The following is a 16709-nucleotide window of genomic DNA, read 5'->3' on the forward strand; positions in this document are numbered from 1 at the left end:
TTCGTTACAAAACACATAAAAAAAAGTATTTAAGAGTGTTATAATATAAATGGATTTACCCCTCCACTGCTGGCAACCGTACTTAGCGTTCAGAAAGATTACATGGTAAATTATTTTTCTGTTCATTGTGCTTCATTTTGGCATAGCATTAGTATAAGCTCGTAAACACACAAATTTAGCATTCACAAACACAGCTTAAGTTTCAACAAATGCAACAACATACTGTACAGCATGCATAAGCATGTTAAAATTGTTTCCACAGTAAAACATTTTAACAGACCTGTGGGGGGAAGTGCCTCCCTTTTTGGTCAGGGTGCATGACATAAGCAGCTTGCGTGTAGGCATAGCTTTTGAAGCGAGGTTTAGGCGGAGGTGAAGGGGTGTGCACACGTCCCTGTGCTACACTGACAGTGATCTGGGAAGAAGAGATGAAAGGACAAAATGCACACACAGGTTGATAAAGGCATCCAGAAAAAAGAATTTGTATTTTTCTGTTTATTGTAATCCTAAATCCACTACCAAATCACTACTAATCCATTAAAACCTTTATAGCCGTTTTAAGAAAAGATAGTGTTCTATATTGTTCATGGCATCACTAAAACCAAATAGAAACACAAATTTTAATATGCAAACACTACAAATTGTTCTTAATTAAAATCAATGGTCTTAAATCTGTAGTTTTTCCATAGCAATACTTTATGATTTCAAGATGTTTGAGTAATGCACTTTTATAGTTTTATGACAATAAAATCTGTAGTTGATCTCTAGTCATGTAAACTCCAGACTACTTAAAACTACCAAATGAATCAAGACCAAAGTGAGAACCCGGAGGCATGCTCAATACAAAGTAAGCACTGGATGATAATAATACAATATTCACATGGCAGCATTAGACCAATTAATTAATTTGCATTTAATGTAGAGCTTACATTCAGACCTTAAAATGTACATTTACCACATGACATTTAACACAAAGATAGTTTGGAGTTGGAGATTCATCTTGGTGTAAGATATGGATGTACACATATATAGTACATTTTTGGGCACAGATGGACTGGTCATCTGGCAAATGCCAGAATGGCCTATGGCCATATGGATTGGTCCAGTTGTGAGAAGGCCTGGCCGAGCAGTTCCGCTTCCTGCCACTCTGCTTGATCGGAACATTTTAGACTGGGGCATGCCATGAGGTCACACCCCTGTGACTCACAGCATGTCCTCCTTTTATATGTGCACAAAGGGGATGTCAGAGCCAAAGTATTATTCCAGTTCATCCCTGTTTTTGGGTATGGTTGACTTGTTTCTTATCATCCTGGGAGACATGAAAAGAAAGTGTTCTGGGGTAAACCTAAGCCCATTACAGAAAGTGCATGTTCACATACAGTAATTGTGACAATTAGACGTAGACAAACCCACAAATACAATGTCTAGGGCTAGTGCAGCCATACACATTGAAGATGATGGCTATCCACAGCATAATTTAGCTTATTCATATTGACTGCTTGTATACTGGCATGTTCAGTGATAATCCTTATGATATATAAAAAGTTATGGCCATCAATTCACATTTATCTTTTAAAAAGGCAAAAATATAATTTATTGATCTTATTCAATTTGAATTATACAGTGTCTAAAGACATTTTACATGGCAAATTAAACTTTTTCTTTTATTAACTTTCAAGACAATATTCTCTCGTGTATATTGCACTTCATTATTATTATTGTTATTACTATTATTTTGTGTACAAATTTGGTAATATAACTTTAGCATTTATTACCAACACTGTGTAGCCACATACAGTATCTACGTGGTGTAGTCAGGAAGCTGGCGGTCGAAATGCCAATCGCCAAAATCCCGTCAGTGAAAGCCTAAATACCGACGCCTATCATTAGCCCCCCACCAAAATCCGGCATACCGAATGTAGGTAAGCTGGGCATCAGGAGCTCTTAGCCGCAGCGGGGGGGTTAGATTTAGGGACTCCTGGGGGTGTGCCTAACCCTGTCCCCCGGGTTAGGTTTAGGGTGTGGGGAGGGGGGGTTAGGTTTTAGGCACCCCTGGGGGGAAGTTAGGGCTTAGGTCCGGAGGTGTTGCATACCGATTCTGTATCTAATCAGGGGACATGCATTTACACACTTGTACACCACACGTATGTCTGGCACAAATACTAATTTTTTAAAGCTGGACACATCGTGAGGTGCTCTATTTAAATATATGCAAGTAAAACATGTGCATCGTTTCCTACAAGGGAAACGATGCACCTGCAAATGAGCCCCTTTGTGTGCAAGTCTGAGGCTGCAAGGAGTGAGCCCCCTGATTTCCTACTACAGCAAAAATGCAGTTTATACTACCAACAAGAAGTTAGTTACATTTTATGTACATCATTTGCAAATATCACTGATTCAGTACATACAGTGAGATGTACGATGATATCCCTTCTCGCTGCACTAAAGGCTCCTACACACTAGATGATTTTATTAACAATTTAGCTGATTCCGATGCATTGGAACAAAAATTCGTTAAAATCGTCCAGTGTGTATGCACTACGTCGTTTAGTGTGTGCTCCCCTGGGGTTGTCAGCAGCATCGCTTGATCTTTTGTACATGCAGTCAAATCAGGCGATGTGGATGACTATCCCCAGCACCTTGTTGAGTGCTCGGGCACCTGATAGCCCAGTGTATATGGACCACCCGATATATGTCAGCCTGTCGGCAGGGAGGTCATGGGTCGCAGCGCTGGGTGCACACGTCGTTTAGTGTGTACCCAGCTTAAGGTTCATCCAGCATTGCCACCTATCACAGCAATGCAGGATGTCTTCACATAGCAATGTATGATGGGTATCCCCCAGGGATGTGTACGGGATATTTCTATATAAAAAAATTGTGAGATGTTATTTTGAATGGACATCCCATGCACTTACACACAGTCAAGAGCCTCTGGAGGCAGTGTCAGGACTGTAAGTAATCATAAGCCATTCTCAGATGACTCTATAGCAGAAGTTCCCAAACTCAGTCCTCAAAGCACCCTATTGGTCCAGGTTTTAGGAATAATGCTTGTGCACAGGTGACTTAATTAGTACCTTAGTCTTTTGATTTAATAATTTGTGCTCAACCATGGATATCATTAAAACCTGGACCATTAGGGTGCCTTGAGGATAGAGTTTGGGAACCTCTGCTCTATAGGTTACATGAGAAGCAACGAAAAGCTCACTGCCAAAGCTGGCATTATTAGGAGACAACAAAGGTGCTGCTGGAGAAATCTCTGATTTCTCCATTGACTACCTTTTGATATATAAGGAGAAGCAGTAACAATAGCCTTTTACCTGCAAAAATGCAGAAAAAAGGGGTTATCACTGCAGTATAGTTACATATTGAGTGTAGCGACCATTTTTATACATCAGCAAATGTCATAATAAAATGTCACAAAGTGTCACATTCATTTTAAGACTTATGACCAGGGCCGGATTAAAGGCAGGGCGAGAGGGGCAGTTGTCCCAGGGCCCCCACACATAGGGGGCCCCCACACACTGTCCCTGACCCCTGGCCACATGCCCCAGTGAAAAGGTTGATTGCTATCTACTGGAAGCTCACGGAGCTCCCGTATGTAGATCTCAACCAAGGTAACTGGGAAAGCTGGCCTCTGGATCCTCTGATCCCTTCAGAGGCAGGCGTTCCCAGTGATGCAGTGCGCGGGTGATGTCATGACATCACCCATGAAGAGAGGAGCCAGCGCGCCTTTACTGGATCCAGTTAGATCTAGCAGGCAGCAGCAACGGTGTGACCCGGGAGCCCTGATTGCGCGGAGTGAAGACAGGTAAGTCAGGGGTGTGGGCTGGGAGGGGGAGCTAGTACTGAGGGCACTACTTTAGGGGGCACAACTACAGGGGACATTGGAGAAGAGGCACAATTACTGGGGGCATTGCAGGGGGCACAACTACTGGAGGCATTGGAAAAGGGGCACAACTACAGGGGCATTAGAAAAGAGGCACAAGTACTGGGGGCATTGCAGAAGGGGCACAACTACTGGGGGCAATAGAGAAGGGGCACAACTACTGGGGCAATAGAGAAGGGGCACAACTACAGGGGGCATTGGAGAAAAGGCACAACTACTGGGGGCACTGGAGAAAGGGCACAACTACTGGGGGCATTGGAGAAGGGGCACAATTACTGGGGGCATTGGAGAAGGGGCACAATTACTGGGGGCATTGGAGAAGGGGCACAATTAATGGGGGCATTGGAGAAGGGGCACAATTAATGGGGGCATTGGAGAAGGGGCACAATTAATGGGGGCATTGGAGGAGAGGCACAACTACAGGGGGCATTAGAAAACAGGCAGGGAGCCCGATTTGTGTGTATATATATATATATATATGCGTGTGTGTATACATATATATATATATATATAAATATACAACTCTTATTGATGGAGCCCCCACACATTTGTTGCCCAGGGGTCCCCACAGACCTTAATCCGACCCTGCTTATGACTGACTCCTGATGCTGAAACCTGTCAATCAACATCACATGTCAGCATAAAGTTAATTTTTCAATTCACATGCAAATGAGATTAAACATTAAACATATAATATAGCAAACATGGCAATTTAAATGATGGCAGTTGTTAACCTAAAATTAATAAACAAGTGATTAAATATTGCACCTACTGTGTAAATATATTATGTACTATGTACTGTATAACATGGCAAAGGAATAAGTATATTTAATGTACTGTATAGTACATATATATTTTCAAGCCATGATATTCTCTATAACTGACAAATAATATCTGAATGAAATGCTATACAGCTTAGTCCGTTTCTTTTCTTCCTTAATTTTTTTTTACCAATCTGTATCAGATAATGACCCCATACAGTAACAACAGTGGACCGGAGAACCAGGCAGTAAAATATCTGTCAGAAGTCTAGGTTGTGCCTTGATGTAAAAACTTTTTGTTTTTCAGGAGGGTGCCAACAAGTAACAACTGGAGGGTAGAATGCTGAAATTGCTGACAGCAGAGCTGTCCAGTGAACACCTGAAGAACTTCAACATTTTTATTTCAATGCTTACTTGCTTTGCAAGTCTACGCAAAATTATTTTTATGTCAGAAACTGGTCAACTGCGGTATAAATTCCCCTCATCTGAGTGTAAGGAGCTCATTGTCACACACTACCAAAGCCATGTTGAACAGAATGGAGACTTCTAGTTTACAGTAGACTTTTTCCAAGTGGAATAGACCGCTATTAAGCCCTGGTTGAAGCATAGAAATAGAACATGGTTTTCGCTCTATTTTGTGGTCTTAGAATCTATATGAGGAAAATATGAAATCCTCTTGGTTGTATTTGAAGTACCTCTATACTTTCCCTCTTCCTTTCTTGCTTCCTATTGTTTTTCACAGATTACAGATGTAAGGAGATTAAGATGTTATTCTAGCACTTATCTGATTGGCCAACTAAACCCTGGTTTTCATTAATACATTAAATAACCACAGAATTAAAGATTTCCATGGAACTCAACAATACAGTCCTTTAAGAAAACCATAGACATACTTAATTACCTTCACCCATTAAGGTGGATGGTGAACATGATTACCTATACTCTGATCCAAAAAAAATATTAAATGAACTCTTAGGGCCATATTCAATTGGCGTCGAAAACCTGTTATCGGCGATACTTTTTCACCGATGGCATCATTTTCACCAATCTGGAGTTATCCCCATATTTAATTCTTCCGACTCTTCGCTGGTGTGGAAAGTTAATGGTTGGAACCCTGCGAAAAAGTATCACCTATGAATAGGTGTTGGAAGAAAGTGCAGAATTGGAGTTTGGAGTACATACTTCCAGAAACCACCCAGCACCCCTTGGATGGTCCCCCAAAGGTAAACTGTGTCAAAAGCATTTTTAAAAGTTACCCAGGACACCCCAAAAAAGTACTTTCGTTTTGGGGTAAAAAAAAAATAATTTGGGGACAAACTTCTAAAGTAGCGAAATAGACTCAGGTGTTTTTTTATTGCAGGTGGTTGCGGCAGGTGGATTTTTCACAGTTTTTAAAAGTTCCCATTAGCCACTTTAAAATATGCTTGCACCCATTTTAATGTATCCCAAATTTGCTGGGACTATTCATTTTTCAAAAAAAAACGTGCTTAATGCTATTCTTCAACAATTATTCAAAGACGCTAAACAGCACCTATTGAGACCATTTAAAGACCCAAAATACCTTCAGCAGGGCTATTGGGGGTACTCATAGTGAACCCCCATGTCACAGCATCTTTAGGGGGGCGTCAGGCTGATTTCCCCAAAAATGACAGCACTTTTCGCTCACTTCGTTCTTGCCGGGTCCCATTTTCGCTTATTTGGGATTGAATATGGGGATACGCAGGGACAAGCGCAATACTTTTTCGCACCAAAAACCTCCGATGTTGGCGGAAAGTCCGGCAACGGACTTTTCGCATCTAATTGAATATGGCCCTTAATATCCAGAATACTCTAATTTAGCTTATGGTATTGAAAAGGCATACTTACATACTTACGTGCTCCTACTAAAACTAGAGATGATAACAACTATTAAACTTCACCACTGATTACCACAAAAAGAGTGCAAAGTGATCATTGGAGATCAGTTAAAAGTTTACAATTGGTGGTGATCACCTGAAAGTGCCAGTAGTAAGCAATAATAAACACAGAAATGCTAAAATATAGAAAATACAACTAGTCCACAGAAAAGTGATTGGAACACTACTGAACATCACATAATATCCTCTATGACACTGACAATGTTGTCCATCACTCTTGTCACTCTAATTTAACCCAGGTCACCTCTCAATTTTACCTCCCACCTTTCAAACTGTAAGCTGTTACAAACAGTGCCCTCCACCTACTTTGTTATCACTGTGTACTATCTTTGTATTACAAGCACAGTAAATGACTCTAACCCATACTGTGCACCATAGCCAGGGCAATGGGTCATTGAGTGTTACTGTTAATAACTAGAGAAGAGCAGTTCGGTTCTTTTTTTGTCAAATTAGCGTAAGTTTGGATTTATCTTATTGGCTATCCAAAACACTTGAGAAGCGGTTAGCCAATAAGATGCAGTTTCTCAGATCTAAGCATAGCCGAGTAGAACCAAACCACTCATCTCTATCAGGGGCATTTCTAGAGAGGAGGGGGCACATGTGCAGTCTCCGACACGGGCCCGCTCCTCTCCGCCCGGCAGCGCATTGAGCTGTGCGTGGCCAGCATCGGGGTTTTATACTCTGGGCACTATAGTGTGCCCAGAGTCTATAATGAATGCACTGGTCACCGGGAAAATGGCCACCGTGGCCATTTTCCCTGTACTGCGCATGCGCAAACGATGGAAAAATGGCTGATGCGGCCATTTTCCAGTCGTTTTACATTGCCGGACCCCCGCGCCGACGTGGGACTCCGGAGAGGTAAGTAATATTATAGGTGCAGGGTGTACAGTGCGGGTCCCCCTGGACCCAGCGGCCCATGTTCCCCGCACACCCTGCACCCATTATAGATACGCCCCTGATCTCTATTAATAACAGTAATTCATTTAGTTGTATCATTATCTCACTGTTTAGTTATTTGTTTCCCTGTACTTACTGTTTGAGCCTTTCTATCATGTATTGTTTGATTATACAACTGTAATTTTCCCTGGGCAGGATAATAATAATAATAATAATAAGACCTTTAGTAGGTTATGTTATTATGATGCCTGCATGATACTGGGGGAGGGAGGGGGCAATTTAGAGATATTGCAGTGGTTTGAAAGTTCCCATAATGAGAATTAAAACTCTATAAGATGGGAATAAAAGTCATCACTGCACAGTACTGCTTAATGTGTCAATATGTGATGCAATTAAGTGTCAGCTCTTATCTTACTGACATCAAACCTGCAGGGTTTTAATTTCAATTTACTCATGTATGGCTTGAATTAGCACAAACTATTTCTAAAAAATAAAAAATAAATGAACTTGTGTAGATAAGCCAAACGACGTACTATTGAGTCTTAAAACAGAAAGAAATTGAAAGTTAGACTAGGTATTCGTTCTTCAAAGCATTCCGTAAGGAAAGCAATACTACCATTAATATAGAATGTGCTGCCAAAGTAACTAAATTTTCATGCAAACAGAAAAATAAATGTAAGAAAATGTTCAGCAAATCTAGGTTATAAATGATGTCATCAGACAGCAAAGATACAATATGCAGTCTGAAGAGGTTAGTATTCACTACTGGGCAACTAATAATGAACTGCATACTTCATGCTTTATGTGGTGCATAGTAGATACCTTATTGTAAACAAGCTTCACTTTGAAAATATGTAAAACAAAAGTTTATTGAAGACAGCAACTGTGTCAATGACATGATAAGCAATACAGTATGTATGCAGATATAATTAATTTGAACTACTGTATTGATACTTTTTAATGACCATATACAAATATGGAACAAATGTGAATTTACCTACATTTATCATGACTATTACTATTATTATTACTTTCAAATGCTGTTATGGAGGAAAAAAAGATTCAACATATCCATTTATTATGCTGACTGTAACAATACTATTATGGAAGGTTTGATAGTTTTGACTAAAATGAATCAACCTCAACATATATATGGGCTTATAATAATCTAAACTTATGACCACATCTGCTTGGGTATGAGGTCATTGTGCAACTATAATGAGTGCAGCCATTCAGCCATCAAATGACCAGATTTTTACAATCTAGTCTTTCCTTCTCTACCAAATTAGCTGCAGACCATACTTTATGGGGAGAACTACAAACCTGCTGTTCATTCAAACTGCAGCTTTTTAGGTGATTTGATGTGGTTTTCAGGCATTGACTGATTTACTAAAGGTCAACGCACACATTAAAGTGCATGGTTATAAACCGCTGTTCTGATGTATATTTATTAATTACCAGTTATTTATATAGCACACACATATTCAGCAGCACTTTACAGAGAATGTTTGGCCATTCACAACAGTTCCTGCCCCAGTGAAGCTTACAATCTATGGGCCTAATTCAGTAAGAGTCGCCATTGCGTACGCAGCAGCGATTTCATATGAAACGCAGCAGTGAAAATAATGCCTGCCATAGCACAGCCAGTATAAAGATGCCCACTGCATAGACATCGGTACCATCGGCCATTCATGCAGCATTGACACCAGGTCTGACCAGCCGCAGAAACTGAAAGTCTCATTGGACGCAGGGTGTACTCAAGCTGTGTATGCAATCCTAGTGGTTAATTTATGCATGCCCATGAAACAGCGTTCAAATGGACAGGCATGTCTGCATTTTTCTGACCGCTCCCCGTCACCACCCCCAAATGCTCACAGCCTGTCACTCACTCTGCGATGGATTCCTCAGTGCATCTGTAATCGCAGCGCACACACAGTACATACGCATGCGCAGTGGCTAGCAATCGCTCAAACTGCGTATGTAATTGCAATTGCGTGTGCTGCTGAATCAGGCCCTGTGTTCCCTACCACATGCACACACTTACTGTACACACTAGGGCTCATATTTTTTTTTTTTGGGAGCCACTTGACCTACCTGTATATTTTTGGATTGTGGGAGGAAAATAATACATCATATGCATACAATACATCCTATTTATTATTTTTATTAAAAAGTGATGTTGTTCAGACAAATGAGTTAGCTAAAACTACATTCTGTTTGAGCTATTTGGCCTGTCAGAATAGGGAAAAAAATAAGGAAACATTTACTGAATAAACTTATCTATACCCCCCCCATCATACCCATCATATTACTAAAAGCCCAGCACTACTCAGCATTGTGATGGTCTTCTAAGAACAGACAGTCGTGCTCCTTCTACCAGTTAGAAGAACTGGGCCTTCCTTGATACCCCTGGGCAGTGTGTAGCAGAGTAAATAATAGCAAATAAGTAGTCCATTAGTATTAAAATAAATATTACTGTCATAAGTATTAAATTAATGCCCCTGTATAAAATAAAAGGAGTAGTGCAACATTATAAATAAAAAATTAGTACTGCTCATGTATAAATAAATTAATGAGTAGAGACCCTGTACAAATAAATGTATAAGTATTGCCCCTGGTATTCTAGTATTAGTATTGAATAACACATTTATATCTTTACTTTTGGATCAAATGCTGTCTCTTTATCAAATACTTGCCTATAATCATCTTCTACTATTCCGATGTAATCCATATAGATGTTTAAAAAAACTTTAAAAAACCCTTTGGAAAGAATGAGAAATATACGAGGAACACCTGATCAAATATAGTTAACTTCTAGTGAGCCGGTCTATTTTATTAGTCAGGCACCCAATCTGTAAAGTTCATTATCCTTGATTGACTGAATAACATAAAAAATGTGGATGTAATATACAGTAAAAACGCAATTTAGTAAATCTCCACCCTAGGGTGACACAATAAAGGGCCTATTTATCAAGTGCTTTTTTTTCATTAAATTATGTAAACTGGAAACTGCAGTTTCTGCATCATTTTAAAAATTGTTGCTATGTACTAATAGCCACAGAAATCTACCACAGAAGGCTCTGTGAATTACAGTCCCTGTTAGTAGTAATGGGGACTACGATCTGACCCCTATGTACCAAGGATTTAACCCATTAGTTTATACCATTTTCAGATGGTGAAAACTGCTTGAAGGCTACAGAGGCTTTACTTGCAGGAGAGAGATTGTCCGATCCCTCTCCTGCAGCCTCTGTCTGGCAGCGGAAACTGACACTGCACGAATAGGGGCGGGATGTATCTTAATATATTTGCGATACTCAATACTTCCACCCTAATAGTAGTTATGCAATGAAAACATAGTTGCTCATTTAATGTAAACATGTAAATGTTACAATTTTGTGTCTCACGTTAAAAGGTGCATTATTATACAAATTGAAAGAATTTTTAAAGCAAAACTAAAAAAAATCTGGTTATATAAAAAATAGTAAAAGGGAACATTCTGAATACATAATTGTACAGAGATCTAGTAGTTAAAAAAAACACTCATGCAGTACTAGCAGCAGCAATTATATATTTCCTACGTAATTCCCCTTTTATTGAACAGAGGAGATAACCAAAAAAGCCAGTTTACCACTATTTTGGAACACACATTAAACATACTGTAAGAGAGATGGAAGAAGAAAGTTGAAAAGAAAAGCAACTGAAAGCTTAGTTGACAGCTACATGTTCAGCTGTTAAAGAAAAGGGTACATGTGAGCATTCATTTTACCAGGTACAGCGGTTTTGGACATTTAAAGGAAAGTAAACAAAGTAGAACCATGTAGTTATACTTTCATCCACAACGGAATCAATATGCTCTTTAGAAATGTGACACAGCACTCCATGTTATGTTCTATTAATTCTAAATAAATAAAACCACCATACTTGCTGAGAGAAATGTCTGATTTGCTCTTCTGGAGTGAGGATTTGGCGAGGCAAGGTGTCCAATTCTCGAATAGACTCAATGGATACTTTTTGTGGTAGGACTTGGAAGAGTGAGGTTACATACATTAAAATGGACTTCTTGTCAGGATGAGCTGTTGCAATATCTGGGAGGAAAAAAACATAGGTGTATATCATTCACTGTAAATTCTGCACATTAAATGTACCTAAAATCAGCTTCCAACCATGCAGACAGACTAATGAGCAGACGCTCGGCCTTTCCAGCACCCTCCCGGGACTAATTAGAGCTCTATAATCATCTGTAAACTTTTTTTTTGTAACTGCAGCATACCAATGAGTAAAACCTCAGACTAAAAATGGCAATGATTTCTCATTTAAACACATTTCAAACCATTATACTCTTTATTGTGCTATGTAAAGACATAACTCAGAATTTATTGCACTTCTGCATTTCCAGTGAACAAAACTATACATCAACTTTTATGTGGTGTTTTGTTTTGCATAATTGATTGGATGTATTACCAAAAAATGTCAAGTAATGCATATAGTGAATACATATATGTTGCTAACACAGACATGATCTAACCGTATAATCAATAGATGGGCACAATAATAAGCAGGTATACTGTTTAATGCAAAGCAGTGACCCTTATGAAACCAATTCTAGAACCAATTTTAGAATCCCTGCTTTCCGTGCATTTTATAAATTGCAGAAAACAGGTATAGAAGAAAAAGTGATAATTGGAACATTTGTCTACATATAGAGGCAAGTATTCTGCGAGCTGAATATTTATGAAAATGCAACTTCTTAATTCATTAGGAACAAAGTGACCTCTCGCCTCAGTGACGTCAATAGGTCTTAGGCTGGGTGCACATTAGGTGATATATTGGACCATATGTCATTTTGAGGCAAATTGGAATGACCAATCATCCACATCACATAGTATGTACGCTCAATCGTTTATTCGTATGGGTCGTTCATCGCATCTTCACATCGGATGTGCAGGACGTCATATAGGAAGATGTAATGAACATTGTGGTGCACACTGTGCAGTGTGTATGCTCAACTGGAAGACCACAAGAAACATTGGTCCAATCTTTCCTCTGAAGATATCACCTGAACTACCAGTGATCTACACGATGATTGCATAGTATGTACAGGAAAAAAGTTTAACTGGATACAATGCTCTGACATGATAAATCGTGTTGTCATTTTGAAGATTGAATAGGATGTAGCTCTGTGTCGTGTGTTCTGGGATGCAGTGAAATTAGAACGACAATTGGTTCAGAGCACAAAATGAATGACTCTGTATTGTACCTTTAAGAAATTGATCTGCTGAAATTTGGCGATGTAGTTTTAATGAAGTGCAGCCTACTACTTTACAACCCCAATTGAACCATGCAAGCCAGAATGCCTGGTGAAATAGTATTCTTTCTTATGTCTCATATGAAGAATGTTTTGACCATTTGAAGATGCTTTGAAGTGCCATCTACTTACAGAACCACCCATCATTGACTAGTATTAAAGCATATACAGTATTTCCAGCTTATCTTAGAAAGAACACAGTTCTGCTTTGTACAGCTTTCATAATCCATATATAAATGTTTGTATAATTGGGTATATTTGTATACATTTTTTTTTTACCCTGTGTACTCTAATTTGGGTATTTCCACAGAATATGTTTTTTATTGACATTTAAAGTTGACTGTAAATAAAGGTCAGCTAGCCATGCCTCTCTCCATGGGGACGATTCAATTCAACGCGAATTGAATGGTGCTGGGAACGAGCTCCCGGAGCTATTTAATTCAGTGCGCTATGTGGTCGGAGAATGCCAGTTATAGAGGTCACCACGCCTTAACAAGGGTGTTAAGGCGTGGTAACCGGCATTCTTTGACCAAAGTGCAGGGCACGCGGCTGTTAGAGCCACGCTATGCAGAAAAACAACCGCGCACCCGGCACTTTGGTCGGATTTCTCTTCGCATCCCTAGGGGGGTGTGAGAAGAATTCCTCAACGCGCCCAAACAGTGCGGTGTATTGAATAGCTTCGGGAGTCCCTCCCGTCGCTATTCAATAACGCATTGAATTGAATTCCCTCCTTATGTTTATCCTATTTATGGACATTTATCTTAGTTTTCTGGACAATTATGGCTTTTTAAGAGCATATTGGAAAAAAATTTCATATTATGGGGTCTATGGGTCTCATTCAGACTCGGTCACAAGCGCTGATGCGCTCTCAACGGGTCGATGGTTAGACCTGCGCACGTGCAGCGGCCGAACTGCGTGTGTGCAATCCTGGAGCGAGAGAGAAACTTTCTCACTCCGGAGCTCTCTACAAAAGGGGTGGCTGTCAATGTTGATCGACAGCTCGCCCCGTTTTGTAGGCGGGCCGGGGGGGTGGTTTCCTTAAGGAATGCCTACCATTTTGTGGGCGGCAGCACTGACATCATCAGTGATGTCAGTGGGGAGCTTCCTGCTCGATCAGAGCACGAAGCTTCCTGGGGCTTGCGGTTGCCGAGACCCAACCTTAGGGTCTCGTCGCAAGACCCGATGGTCACGATGGTGTTCACCATCATGACCATCAACCTGGTCGGTAGCTAAGCTGTGGGTGGTAACCCACAGCTTAGCTAGTGACCAGGAGGCCGCACTAAAAAAAAGGAAGCGGCCGCACTCATTCAGAGAGAGCAATCGCTTCTTGCGACCACCTCTGAATGAGGGCCTATGTATCAAGCAGTGAAAAGCGTGGAAAAGTGGACCAGTGGAGAAGTTGCCCACAGCAACCAAATAGCTCCTACCTATTATTTTATAGACTGTGCTTGATAAATGCTACCTCAAAGCTGATTGGTTGCTATGGGCAAATTCTCCACTGATCCACTTCTCACTGCTTGATACATAGGGCCTGATTTATCAACCACTTTTATCACTCACAACGAGTGATAAAACTCATTGTGTATGATAACTGGTGCTCCAGCCAATCAGCTCCCAACAGTAATTTTTCAAACAAATGACAGTTGGGAGCCAATTGGCTGGAGCACCATTATCATATGCAACAAGTTTTATCACTCGTTGTGAGTGATACAACTCGTTGATAAATCAGGCCAAGTAATCCTTATATATTATATATCTTTTCATCCCAGCAATAAACCCATAGAACTTTGAATGTAATATGTGAAATAGAGAGATGGAATAACCAAAATGGGTTAACCTTTGCAAAAGTGTAAATGACACATCAAAGTCTAAACTACTTTAAAATCATCCCTTTCAATATAACATTTTTCCATTTTAAACTTACTGAACAACACTGCTTGGGCATAATTCGAAACATAGGATGAGACCTAACTGCATGAGCTCTGAGCTGGCTTCTCTTATTACCTGCTCAGTGAAATGAGACACATAAGTGCTCCTACTCTATAATTTTCTAGAACCATTTTCCTCTATCTGACTGTGCAAACTTCTGATCATCTTTAATTGCCACTATCTTGCTCCACAGCAAGACAAGTGGCTCACTAACAGGATACACAGTTTAGTCTCAGAAAATGGGCCCATACACTAAAAAGCTACATAGGCATCGTGGATATTGTGTCTGGGCTGTCTATGGGCTTGAGAGGTCTTCAAAATGGAAATCCAGCTTTAATAACTATCTGCAGGCATTGTAAAATAAAATAGTACAAAAACAGTATTTAAGAGCAGTTCTATAACCATATAAATTCCCAGTGTCATACTGCTATCCTTTTTAAAGCATATAATGTGGAGCAACGTTCTGTCCATTATTACATTAGTGTTGATACTGCATGTCATTTATCAAACAAATGCGAATAGCATACAGTGAATTTGGACTTGATGGAGATCAATCACCAAATCTCTTAAAGCATTATACTATCTCAAATAAAAAAAAAATGTTGACACAGTGACAAATGAGGTAAGACAACTTAGTTATACACTTAGTCACACTCACTTCCAAAATTAGATATCTGCAGACCTAAACATTTCCAAAATGTAAAACTTGGAGCTCAAGACTCAAGTATTGAGGCAATTTAACTAGCTCAGTAAAACTAATGAAATCAAAATGTATCCTAGTAAATCTTTATCTTGTCATAAAATAGCAATAAAAGAAAATGAGCTTGTTGCACAAATTCTATATAAATATGAATTCAGTGTAGCAAGTATTTGGACTAAAGTTAGGTCTACTGTTTGCTGATTATACCCCATATATTGTGTTTTTCACCACTCCACTATAGTACTTTGTGTGCTTCATACATGTCATATAAATTGCATATAATTAATAATAGGAAAACAAAGCAAACACATAATGTAGAAAGAACTTTAGAAAACTACTGAGAAAACTGGGTTATAACATATGCACAAGTGATTTCATTCAACATTTTCATATTAATATGCATGTTAAAGAAAAAAAACTGTCACTATGATACAATGTGTACATAGAAATATAGATCATATGCAGGACCAGCTCTAGCATTAGGTGAACCTAAGGCACCAAAGGTTAATATGCCTATGTGAGACTGGGGCTGGAGAGTTGCGTGTCATATAAATGTGTCTATCTGGAGACAGGTACAGGCATACAAGTCTATATTCTGCACAGTGGCATATCTATAATGGGTGCAGGATTCAGAGTGAGGGGGCCCCTGCACTGCCCATCATGAACCTATTGCAATGTTTCACACAGTGGCCACCAGCACCATATTTCCATTGATTTGAAAATAAGTCTACAGTGCCATATTTACGAAAAAATCACCACAAATATGACACATGATCATATCCAGGACTTTGGCACTGTGCAAGAGCCTTTGCTATCTTCTGCATATGTTCCATTTACTGTATCTTGTACAAGCAGAACATTTTCAGGGGGGAGGGGCCCACAGACTGTACATGGGCTCCCTCATGCATTGAAATGCCCCTGATTCTGTTCCTACTGTTAACATGAAAAAACAGGAACTAGGATTGAGCAAGTCCTGGTGAGTCTAAGTATCAGTGGTTCAGACCAATGGCTTTTGGCTCCAGCACAGATAAGTGGTAGCACAAACAGTTCTCACTCTGCTGACTCTTTCCCAGTTATTTTAGTCACTAATGGTTGAGTTGCTCCAATATTACCTCCAGTCGGCAGGTTTTGCTGTTTCCTCTCTAAGCCACTCCTGATCACTGGGGCAAACACAGAATTTATAGAGTCCCCTCACAGGTTGGTGAAATGGTCTGAAACTCAACTGAACTGGATACCATGGGGTAGATGTATTATAGCGGCACGTACCGCTATAAAGCTTCCCGCTTCGCCTCTTTACCGAGGCGAAGCAGGAAGC

General features: G+C 39.8%; 1 protein-coding gene across 1 annotated transcript in view; it reads right to left on the reverse strand.

Annotated features, from left to right (window-relative positions):
- DMD (dystrophin) overlaps window positions 1-16709 on the reverse strand; it is a 2214077-nt gene that overhangs the window by 1829069 nt on the left and 368299 nt on the right. The window contains exons 7-8 of the mRNA XM_088454197.1: window positions 11382-11545; window positions 281-415 (exon numbers count right to left, since the gene is read on the reverse strand). Coding sequence (XP_088310323.1) covers window positions 281-415; window positions 11382-11545 — 299 coding nt within the window. The remainder of the gene's footprint in view (window positions 1-280; window positions 416-11381; window positions 11546-16709) is intronic.

The sequence above is a fragment of the Taudactylus pleione genome, unplaced genomic scaffold (genome assembly GCF_031769625.1).
Source record: "Taudactylus pleione unplaced genomic scaffold, aTauple2 ptg000609l, whole genome shotgun sequence".
In the NCBI taxonomy this organism is placed as follows: domain Eukaryota; kingdom Metazoa; phylum Chordata; class Amphibia; order Anura; family Myobatrachidae; genus Taudactylus; species Taudactylus pleione.